The sequence below is a fragment of the Rhipicephalus microplus genome, unplaced genomic scaffold, assembly GCF_043290135.1.
Source record: "Rhipicephalus microplus isolate Deutch F79 unplaced genomic scaffold, USDA_Rmic scaffold_132, whole genome shotgun sequence".
Taxonomy (NCBI): domain Eukaryota; kingdom Metazoa; phylum Arthropoda; class Arachnida; order Ixodida; family Ixodidae; genus Rhipicephalus; species Rhipicephalus microplus.
In genome coordinates, this window is record NW_027464704.1 from 144,316 (window position 1) to 156,513 (window position 12,198).

The window sequence follows — 12,198 nt, forward strand, 5'->3', positions numbered from 1 at the left end:
GGTTAGCAATATAACAGTGGAAACTCCCAGGCGAGGCAGTGGTCAACTAATCGCCCAGAAGTCACGAGCGGTGCGTAACGTGCAGAAAGGTTAGTGACCGACAATATCCAGCCACAACTTATTTCTGAGAATGTCAACTTCGGCTAAGGCAATGACTGCCTGCCGATTCGCCACCAGTGCAGCAGGTTGGCACGCAGGGATGAAAAAAGGCCACTCCGTGGTAACTTGTGAGGTGAATGTAAATATTCCAAGGCCTTATCTTTGTATTAGAAAATACCTTCTCAGCTTTGTAACCAGGCAACGATGCGCCGCACGCACAAATTCAACAGGAAAGCGAAACGAGAACGAGTGGAGGAGTTGGCAGAAGTGCGCAGTCCTTCTCAATGTTTGCAACAGCGCAGGAAACAACACCCAAGTGTGGCATCACTAAAACAATATGTTTCTGCCACACTGTATTTAATGAGACAGCTAATAAATTGTTCCAGAGAATAAGCATCACGAAAGGTATCCAGGGACAGCTTTGGCCAATGTAAAGCTCTAGTACACCTACGTAAAACGATTACATAAAAACAACTACTTCAATTCATAAAGAAGGCTGCTAAGTCAGTGTAAAAAAATTTTTAAAGGCAATACATTGTCACAAGGTGTAAAGAAAGAAGTAAATAAATGGTTCACAAGTAATCGTTCGACATCTTTTAACATAAACTAAACACTGGCTATTGCGTCTATTAAAAACGCGACAAGGTGAGGTCAACTCGGAAGCTCCTTCATCTCTCAGATTAAGACAAACATATGTTTGTGTTTTTTTTACACACACGGTGGCAAGATTCGCAGCTCAACAATCACAACTCGCTCATGAACTGTACAGGAATGGTGGCCATGCTAAACATGTGGCTAACAGTCGAAATATGGCAAGCAGTGAAAATGTTGTTGCTTGTCGGCACTCTTAATGAAATGTAAACCATGCAAGATGCGGGGTGATTTAGCAGAAACTGGCAGATAACAGTCGCAACCAATGGTAAGCCACAATCTTGACGAAAAACACGGGGAAAGAAACCTGCCATAATGATAAATAGATATACACGAGATTGGCTGCAATGAAAAGCTCTCTATCACATGTGTCTAAGCTTTACAGTGGATGGCAATCAGCATATCGCCTTTCCTTAATTAACAGCGTCTCGTAAGTACCCAAATGTCCTTCACTCGCACGAAACTCCGTGCCGGTGTTCTTTTCTTCTTCTACAAGCAGCGTTAGCTGAAAGCCTAATGAAATCAGTTCTGCGTAGTTGTCTTTCACACTGTCTCTGCACTCGGATCGCTCAGAAATACATGGTTCCAGGCATGAACTTGATGACAAAGGCTCGCTCGGTATCTTCACTGACGCCACTAACGATGAGGCATCACAAGTCTACCTGAGTCCATCCAGTGTTCAACACAATCTGCTATTCGACAATGACCGTTCCAGTGACACCATGTGAGAATCATTTGCAACTTCTGCAGTCCATTCATTCCGGTGATTCCTCATTCCTTCTCTTGCAGCGTGCCCGCAGTTTTTTTTATGCATTCTAGCAACCACCAGATATGTGCTACTGCCATTTCACACATACAGACAAACAAAAAACCCCATCATTGAAAGCACTTTGAAAGATGTGTTCAACAACAATGTTCCCTTCTTTGAAGAGAACACATTCAATGTCTTGCTATAAATAGTCTTCTCTGTGTTCCCCTTTGATTAAAAGGTGACTGTGATGAGCTGAATTTACACTGAGGAGATGAACATTGTCACAGGCTACACCCTTTTGCCAACGGAGGTGCGTGCGTGCGAACAATGCTAACGATGCAGCTATGTTCCTAGGCTTGTGCTACCGCTGCTTCTTGCCCGGAGACAACTTCAGTGGAGACCGCGTCTTCAACTTCTTGGTATTTGGTTCGCTCTTGTCTGACCCATCATCTGATAGAATGGCTTGAGCCACCTTACTCTCGTCTGGCGTGGGCCGCTTTCGCCGAGATCGCGTGACTGGTCCTTCTAGATCGAGTGACATTGATTGTTCGATGCTCCCCATGCTCATGGTTCGGCTGTTGTCAGACACTTCGGCCGTCTCCGGTATTGTCGGCAGCAAGAAGGTAGTGGATTTCGCTTCCTTGCCACCTTGAGATTTTTCTGGCACATCCTCGGTCACCACAATGGCTGGCAACATCGGAGTTTCCGGTCTGCCGGACCTCGCCTGCGGCATGACCAAGCCTGTGATGGCAAGGTCTCCAGTTATTGTATCGATTTCGTCTGTGGTGCTGGACCCCCTGGGACATTCCGCCATGTCAGGAAGTGTGGAGAGGTACGCTGCAACCTTGGTCTCCGGGTACGTGAAAACGCTGTCCACACTTCGGGTTGAGTCGTCGCGCGCAGGCACAAAGCCCATCGAACGTGTTGACGCCGCCGTCGCCGAATTGAGCGATGCGGCGGAATGAGCAGACGATGTGGATGTTAGAGAGCTTCCACTGCTTGTCGAAACAGATGAATCACTTCGCAAATCCGCGGAGTTACGCTTCAACCTTCGGCGCTGGGCGAGGGGCGCAGCAGAGACGTCAAGCAAGCGGAAGCCAGTGCGAGTGGCAAGTTGGTGGAACGCCCCGAAGGCGGCACGCACGCCTGACTCTGCTGCGCGAGGGGAGGACGACGAGCTGAGGACATCTGGCGTCATCAGCGGGGCGGACCAGAGGCTGCCCCGAGTGTGCACCCACGGATGCGCACGGAGCTCATTCATGGTCAGGCGTTGCGTAATCTCGACGGTGAGGAGGCCACGTATGACGTCCTTGGCCTGGTCTGATACGGGTTCCCACTGGGGTCCGCTGAAGCTGAAATCACCTTCGCGGATCCGTTGCATCAGTGCGGCCGCACTGGCATTGCGGCTCGGTGTCTGGAAAGGAGCCCGTCCGGATAGCATGGTGTACTGCGCATGAGGAAAAAAAAAGGGGTCAGGGTCAATTACTCTCTCGATTGATGTGACAAGAAAAGATTGGAGGAAAAAAACACTGGCAGATTGACAGGCTGGCCCACACAAATTATTTGAACTGGTATTACAGTATTACAATTTGTTCTGCCAAAAATTATAAATTTCTAAAATTTAATGGCTTCACTGCAGTTCAGAGCAGCTGTGCCATGAAATAACCTGTTCTGGAAGGACCTGCACTACCGCAAAGGTACACTTCAAAGTCAAGTGTCATGGTACCTGCAACAGTATGGTGAGTTGGGCTAGGTGGTTAACGTTTATTTCAATTTTTATTTTGAGGTGCACTGATGTAAACTCAAGATGTTCGCCCCAATGAAAATAGGTGCGCTGGATAGAATTGTCTTTTGAAGAACATCAAAAGGAACACATTGGGACAAAGCTTACTTGCATTTTCAACACTTTACAAATCTCGTTCTCCTCAGAAAGAGCACTTTGAATGCCACGCAATTACCTAAAGCAACTGCAAAAACTGAACAATGTAGCTAGCGTGGCCTATGACACCAATTCCTGAAAAAAAAAAAAAAAACCTAAAAGACCCCGTCAAAACATGGACAGTTCCTTTCAATAAGGCCAACGAAGGCACCGGAGAAAATCATGCTCAGTAGTCTGATTCACTGTCCATTAACATCATTTTATTCACATTTAGTTCACCTTGAACCAATTGAGCATTTATGTCACTGTCAATTAATAGTTCATACAGCTTTACTTCACTTTATTTAACATGTCTTTCAAGTTTCACTAACCTTCCTTCACATTTGATTCACTTTATCAGTTGTCAGTCAACTGCTGCTTTAATTCGCCTGCCTTTTCATTTCATTCACCTTTAGTTCTTACCCAGGTAATGTGGGTATGTGACTCACGACTTTTCATATTGTTACGTTCATATTGTTCATATTGTTTCAAGTGTTTCATACATGACTTTTCCTGTTTTCAATGTTGCAGGCCATATTTTTTTACTGGTGAGCCATATGATGCTTTAGCCTTAAAAAAAAAGAAAAGAAACTGGGTCAGTTGAAGAGGCCCTGCGACACTTTTTGAGCATTGTCAGAAAACGCTCCTGATCAGTAGTTGAGACTCCTGAGAAAATGTGAGCAAGATAATATGGCGTAGCACACAGCCTGGAATTTACAATAAATTCTCAAAGTAAGCTAAAGATCGCTTTCTCCTCGCCCTACAAATGACGCTACAAGCTCAAAAATCAATGCCTTGCAGGCAAAGTATCAGCCATTAGCTGATTTGAGCATGGCGCACTCAATTGTTACTGGGGCCACTATGGAAGGCCGCGACTGGTCCACGCATGCGCAGGCCATCGCACTGAAAAACTGTGTATTCGTGGAAAAAAAGAGAAAATGCTCAATGTTATGAATTGCACGTGACATATTTTTTTTTCCCATGCCATCGCTCCCTTCTTACTTTCAGTTCTTTCATCGGGACGAAAGAAGAGAAAATGCGATGGCAGCATGCGACAAATCTTTGTCAATCCGCTCACACTAGACATATTGCAAAAATTTTCACGACGGTGGATTTGTGAGGCTGCTGTACTGAATTCATTCCATGGCTACTTGTAAAAGTGTTTCAGGGCCCCTTAGAGCACCGATGGTGGGAAGGATGGCCGTCCCCTCTTCAGCCTCACAGCACTCTTCCCCACCCTCACTTCTCTTTCTCACCCACTGGCTATAACAGTACTACTATGCATGGCTGTGCTCGTTCTCTCTCTCCATTTTCTTTTGCGTCTTTATTTGTCCTTTTTTCTGTCCTTTTTTGTTCTTTTGCTGATAGGAACGCAATCATATGGTTCCCATAGTCGCTTATTCTGATAGAGTACCTGAATAGCGGAGTGGCTACGATTCTTGTCTCCTTAAGATTTTTTTTTGTTTTATTTATTCATTTCCCTTCTTTCTTGCCTCTCTCTTTCCTCCAATGCTGTCCCTCTATATATTTCTTTTTTTCTCTCTCTCCCATCAGAGAAATCGACGTGCACATTTTGAGAGAGAAGTAGAAAAAAAGAGGACAAGGGGAGTGCATGCCAGCTGAGTTACCGTGTTGCACATTCTAGGCTTCGGAGTAGGCGTGTGCGAATATTCGAAATTTCGATTATTTTTTAAATAGTGTTTGCTATTCCATTCGCACCGAAATTTTACTATTCATATACAACTTACCGAAGTCTAATACAGTTGACATTTAATGAGCAGTGGCCCCTTCATATTTTCACTATGCCTCACCCCATTACGTTCTCGTAATGTGGCAAAGCTGCCTTTCAAACTCTGCCACGAGTGCAAATGTTTGATTCATAAAAGCGCTCCTTCCAACATGGAAATGAGGGATGCGGCGAAGGCGGGAGCTCAATTAATGCTGCTTTGAACTTGAAGGTCCAAATGAGCACTACTTGTCTAGAAGGTCTGAAAAATCGAGCGCTGAAGATTTTTAGCATCTAAAATTTCAAATGTTCTTTTCAGCTAGATATTGACATCTACGAGGCAGATTTGGAATTCCGGACTTGAAGAGAGCACACCCTTGTCCGGCACATCATGAAAGTTGAAAGAGCAGGAAAGGCTGAGGAACTAGCATCATTGCCTTTTACGTGTAAATTGTTGAGACAACACTTTGGTTGCACCAAATCATGTACACATATATACAATTCGGCCTCTGCATTGCCTCAGTCTTGATAGACAGCCGTGAAGCACCACCCCGCATCAACCTAGCCAAAAGAAACACTTCCATATTGCTATCTCATCAGAACATGCTACAAAATTCTCTCCATAATTTTTTTCGTCCGTTTTTGCTTCGAAGCATTCAAAAAATATTCCATTCGACTCGCACTCGCACTTGAAAATTCAAATTTGCTTAGCAACCAAAATTTTGCTATTCTCATAGCTGTAGTTTAAATGGGCCCTGCAACACTTTTTGAGCATGGTCAGAAAACGCTGCCCATCGGGAGTAGAGGCTCCCGACAACACGCGAGTCAAATATTATAGCACAGCACCCGACCTGGAATTCACAATAAATTATCAAAGTCGGCTAAAAATCGCTTTCTCTTTTCTCTGTAAATCACGCAATATGCCCAAAAATCACACGCAGCAAGCCCATCTATCAGCCATTGGCTGATTCAAACATAATGCGCTCGCTCGTTACAGAGATCGCTGCGAAAGGCCGCCACTTGTCCACGCGTGTGCGCGTGATCACACTGAAAAAGCCGCGCATTCGATGAAAAAAGAAAAAAGTGCTCAAGGCTACGAGGTGCGGGTGACATTTTTCTGAGGCCCTACCGTTTCTCCCAGCTTAGCTTCCAGCGCTTTCGTCGGGACAAGAGACGAGAGAATGTGATTGCCGCGTGTGACAAATCTTTGTAACTCCGCTCGCACTGGACGGATCCTTAAAATTTTTGCGGCGTTAAATTTGTGAGGCAAGAAGCTCTTCCAGTGAATTCATTCCATGGTTACTGGAAAAAGTGTTTCAGGGCCCTTTAGGGTGCATGCCGTTCATGGCAATGATAATTTATATTCACAGCTCACGAACTTGGCATATGTGTCTCCTCCGTTAAAAACAAGCAGCACATACCAGAATGACACCGAGGCTCCAGAGGTCACAGGACTCGTTGTACCCCGCAGAGGCATTGTTGCCCGGTCTGGCCTGCTGCAGGACCTCCGGGGCGGCATAGTTCAACGTGAAGCACGGCGTCTTCATAAGCTGATTGTCCTGCGGCTTTAGCCGCGCAAAGCCAAAGTCCACTACCTTGATGGTGGCATTGTCAGAGTTGTCCGTGAACAGTAGGTTCTGTAAGGTCGAACAAAAAACACATTTAGAACCAATCATTAGAAGGGGGCAAAGCACAGTGCCCCCTTCGTGCCGTTCAGCAACATGCACGCGATTGCATGCTTTGTGTGCATACTTTGTTAAAGCAATGAGGTTTCGATAAAGCTATGGGTATCAAAGCAACACTTGTAAATTTAATAAAGCAACAAGCATTCATACTGCAAGCTAGGTCAATACGCATATTAACACAGTGAAAAGAGTAGGATGCCTGTACATCCCAGCGTTGCACTAAGAGAAAAATAAGGAGAGAGAGAAATAGATGAAAACTTCAATGGCAAAATCACAGTGGCACAGTTCAGGAAGTGCCAAGAGATGTAGCAGGAGAGTGTGAGCTTGTTGGTACACATTTATAGTAAAAAAAACCCGCATGAAGACATCAACGAGAAGAAAATATTCTTCATTTAATTCGTTACGACCAATATTTCGTTGCGTCCGTGTTTGTTATATCAAAGCTTGAGTGTAATGTCAACCTGGTGGAGTTCCTCATTGTACCAATGTACACCTAGGCCTAACAGATCAAATTTTTTTTTATCTTTCCGTACCACTTGCAATGCTATGACCTCAGCTGGAATTTCATGCTTTGAGTGAAGACGTACCAACTAGCCTTTTAGCTTCGCATACTTCGGAAAACTCACCTCGGGCTTGAGGTCTCGATGCACGACACCTCGCGTGTGCATGAAGTTCACAGCGGAGACGAGGCGGCGGAAGATGCGGCAGGCCTCGCTTTCCGTGAAGCGCGCCCGCCCGCGTATCCTCTCGAGGAGCTCCCCGCCAGTGAGAAGTTCGAGGATGATGTAGGTGTGTGCCTGTGGGAAGGAAACTTGGAAATTGTTGTTTCGCAAAATAGCGCACCCTTTGAAAGCACCTGTAAGTTGGCTCTCCCACACAAATGTTTCCCACCAGAACCGCTCATCCCCCATACTGCTTTCCTAGCTCTAAGCACGTTCATCCCTCCACGTTGCAGCACTCCAGCTATTAGGTGGCATAAAACTCTCTCATGTAAATGACGATAGTTACAGCGCGAGAACAGAACGACGACAAAGAGACAAGAATGACACAAGAGACAAAAGACAAGAAGGTTGGAAGTTACCGCTTGTGTCCTTCTTGTCTCTTTGTTGTCGTTCTGTTCTCGCGCTATAACTATCGTCATGTCATACCAACCAGCCCAAACTGCCACACTTCTCTCATGCAAATGTTGCTGCAGGCTCAGGTCACCATAGTCAGGAAACGGAACCTAACCCCCGTATTCAGAAAAGCTGCTTGACTTGAACTTGACTTGCCACCGACTTCAACACAGCACAAACGTGTTTCAAACACGCTGCATTGAAGGCGATTTCAAGTCAAGTTCAAGTCAAGGAGCTTTTCTGAATACGGGGTAAGAAACTAGACGCTGACACACATAAACTGACTTGAGGAAACTTTTCACCGAGCTACTTTTTTTACCACCACAAGCAGCACAGAATTGAGCGCGGCTGGATGATAACATGCATACACTAATTTTGAAGACTGGCACGCACGACAGCATCAGAATACATGACGACGTTCAGTAAAGTGATCGACTTCATATTTCATAATCCAGCTTCAACACTCTTTTGCCACGCTGCACAGCAAAACAGTTTTTCATCATTTTAAGCATGATTTAAAAATAAATATCCTAGTCACGACGTAAAAGAAAATGCTAGAATATAACACTATATTTTAAGCTCTTTTCATTTCTACTATGATCTATTATGGCATGTTCTGGCCAGTTGTCGATCCCTAGCTAGATTTTTTCAAGCAGGTCAACAAGCAATGTATGGTAGACTCTCAGTAAATGAAAACCTGTTTAACGAGCTGCTGCTTAAACGAAACAACTTTCTCTAACACGATTGGTTTCCTACTCGTATTTTGCAGCCTTACTTGTCTCTCAGTAAACAGAACTCCTATTAAATGGAACATATTTTCACGGTTGCTATAGGTTCCATTTAATGAACTCTTCAGGCAATAAAGAATTTGCCAACTTAGTGAGTTAGTAAAACTAACCCACCTCATCCTGTAAGGACTCCACGAACTGCACAATGTTGGGGTGTCCCTGGCACATCTTCAGAAGCTGCACCTCCTGGGTGGTGTCGATGCGGCGGCTCACGATTTTGACGGCGTAGGCGATGCCAGTCTTCTTGTGAACGCACTTCCTGCGAGGTTACAAAAAAAATTGATTAATTACAACCTCACGAAGGGTAGACAACCTCGCAAATGTGAACATTCAGTCACTCGTATTGTTTCTATTTGTAATACCCTCAATGAACAGCAGGAGCATAGTCAGGGGGGAGGAGTTCAGCCCCCCTCCCCCTGAATTTTTTTTGTCTTGCTTGCATGTACACGCCATGTGGCACACATACAAACACGTGCACAAACATACATAAAGCATGGTAGACCTCCCCCCCCCCTCGAAAAACATTTTTGCCTATGCCCCTAACGCACAGAGAGCATTAATAATGAACTGCATACGCAAGTATAAAAATTACAAAGTTCACCTCTCAGGAAGAGCCTTGAATCACTTGCTGTTGTTTGTAGCAACAACAAATGTTTAACAAAACACAAGAAGCCATCACAGCAAGGTAAAATATATATGCTACATTTCCATAAAAGAAAGAAGAACTTTAGCTAGTCTTACCAATGCAAAAGTATGTTCCAACCGCGTTGGACGATGTAAAATGTTTACCAGAACCGAGTCTCCTCACTAGAATACTAAAGCTACGGCTTTCTCCTCGTTCACCATTCCTCACCCCCATCTTGATAATGCGTTTTCTTCCCAAGACTGCTGGATGAATAATCTGGCGTGTCACGTTGCGACAAGCACACCCGACTGATGTCGTTACGATGTATGTGTATCTAGACACGCCCACTTTGGAGACGTGTCAGGACCCCCTAAACTTGACGTTCACGCCGACAGACAGCATGTTCTAGCCGGGTCACGCCTATCGTCTCTATGTCACGGCCAGCAAACAGGGATGGTGGCATGTCTTCACAGTTTCAGCATCCTATACACTCAAACCTCGATATAACCAACCCGGGTATAATGAAATATCAGTTATAAGGAAGTAAATTAAGAATAGTCTTGTAATAGATACAGTGTTAGGAATAGACCTATTTAACGAATTTTCGGGTATAATAAAGTTTGAGTGTACTTGCACATTTTTTTTTGGCACATTTGCTTGTATTTAGAAATGTGAAATTAAGCAATGTAGGCTGCTCCGCCTCTGCGCTGTCTGAAGCCAGGATTTTTATTCAGAGCAATATTTCGGCCTTCGGACACTGTTCCCGTGAACTTACGCAGAAAGAAAAAAACATGAATTGCGCTGAACTCACCTGCAGATTGAGAAGCTTCCGTCACCCAGAATGCCTTCCTTCCCAACAATGTCGTAGTTTTGAAAGAATGCAGAGTTCTGTAATACAAAGAGGAATTTATTGCAGCCAGGTGCCTGTCTGAAATATCTGACAAGGAAAACCCTTCTGCCCCATCTCACCCTCTCTTCTCTGTAAGAATTCTGCGCATTTAAAAAGATTTTCTATTTCTAAGAAGGCTCAAAAGCAATGCCGCTCTATATTAGTGAAAGACATTTAACTGATACCATGGGAGCAAAAATCCATGATGTGTTTGGCAAAAAATATGGTCCTATATTGATTTTCACCATGTAAAGGTTCTGTGAAATCCGCCTAAATCTGAATAGTACACAGGAATTTCTGCATTTTTCTCTCATCAAAATGCACTCTCTGAAGCCAGTGGTCAAATACTACACAGTACCATGCTGAGCAGTCCTATGCTAGAGCTGCTGAGCTTCCGTGGTGATAATGCAAGAGTTGGTCACAACTAAAGAAAAAAAAAATGTCAGCTTCACCCAGAACCATCAATCTCCTTCCTAGAAAAATTTTCATTATCTTTTTCGTGACGTCAAGCATACTTCTTTAACAGTTCAGCCTCACACAGACATACACACGTTTGCGATGCCTGCTTTTGGTCGGGTGGCAGTTCTCGCCTGGTGGTTCTTGCCGGGTGGCAGTCGGGCTATTGTGTGCACCCCCCAAATTTTCTATGACGCCGACGATACTCGCCTCGCTCGTGGAATGCCACGTAAGGCTTCTGTCTACATCAAACCAGTGAAGATGTCCAATTGATGCGGATAACTCCGATGAGCGCTGGTCCTTACTTCAAAACCACTTTAACATATCTTACAGCCAAGGCTCGTCACTAGTAATCGGTCAGAAGTGAGCAGGACTCACAAACAGCACAAGCACCTATAGTTGGCTACAGCCTCAGAATAAATGTAAGCTCTGCCCACAGCGGTCACCCAGGCAGAATCTGTGTATTTAGAAAAAGCGCTTAAGGATTCAGAGTACTCGGTACTCTGCTATCTAAGAGGTGAAAGCCATCCGAGAAAGCAGCGCAAAGTAAATATATTTAGTATAATGAATAGCAGCCGGCTGTTCAGGTGACGTGAGGCAGATTTAACAGATATCAGGCATATCACTTGCCTAAACAGGCTCATGTTTATTTCACTACTTTTCGGTCAAAACATTTTACATCTTGGCAAATTTCAACAAGAATTTCGACTTCACTGTTGTGTTAAACACAAGGAACGACAAACTTTGAATTGGTAATATGCATAGTAATTGCATCACCAGCGAAAATGTGCTTAAGCTTAAAACAGAAGTCGCAAATCATTGCGCTGTTTCGCAGAAGAATGACAGGCATGCTACAGTACTGGGGGAGGAGCATGTATTTATTCTTAGGTTGTAACCGAGTGGAGTTTCGAAATTTAGTTTCAGGAATCCTCTAGGCATTGTGACCCAGTATATAGGAGTAGCCATTTTCCCATGTTAGACGCAAGTTGTCAGTGTGATCACAAATTCTTCGGTCCATGAACGAAGCCTAAGGCACGAACAGGATGGAACACTTGGAAAGCAGCGGCTCACCTTGAACTTGGTGGCAAGCAGCTGGTTAATGTTCGGCCGGCTCTCATGGGCGCAACCGAGAAGGTCATCGGTGAGGATGTTTTCGTTGAACAGCACGGATGGTGCGACGTAGGAGTAACCCTGCAGAGGCAAAATTTTGTGGACTGAAGAGAATGCTCGGCAGTGTTCTTGAGAGGGCAAGCAAAGTGGCATCACAAGTAGTAGCAATGAAGAGGGTCAAAATTGCACGCTGTACACTCAAACCTCATTATAACGAGATTGCATCCTAATCGACAATAAGTTTGTTTACTATCCGAAAATTCATTATAAAGGTATATTCCTAACACTGTCTATTGCAAAAACATTCTTCGTTTATTTCATTATAACCGGTATTTCGTTAGATCAAGGTTTGAGTTCAAGTGCACACTGATTACAACAAAATATC

At 44.5% G+C, this 12,198-nt stretch overlaps 1 protein-coding gene across 2 annotated transcripts in view; it reads right to left on the reverse strand.

Moving 5' to 3' along the window:
- Nucleotides 1-1,575: 1,575 nt before the first annotated feature.
- The window catches only part of LOC142790838 (ribosomal protein S6 kinase alpha-5-like), a 255,910-nt gene continuing 245,287 nt past the window's right edge, over nucleotides 1,576-12,198 (reverse strand). For both annotated transcript variants that reach the window (XM_075885362.1, XM_075885363.1), the window contains exons 9-14: nucleotides 11,775-11,894; nucleotides 10,170-10,246; nucleotides 8,848-8,992; nucleotides 7,457-7,627; nucleotides 6,567-6,782; nucleotides 1,576-2,948 (exon numbers count right to left, since the gene is read on the reverse strand). In XM_075885362.1, the coding sequence (XP_075741477.1) occupies nucleotides 1,863-2,948; nucleotides 6,567-6,782; nucleotides 7,457-7,627; nucleotides 8,848-8,992; nucleotides 10,170-10,246; nucleotides 11,775-11,894 (1,815 nt within the window). In that variant the 3' untranslated portion in view covers nucleotides 1,576-1,862. The remainder of the gene's footprint in view (nucleotides 2,949-6,566; nucleotides 6,783-7,456; nucleotides 7,628-8,847; nucleotides 8,993-10,169; nucleotides 10,247-11,774; nucleotides 11,895-12,198) is intronic.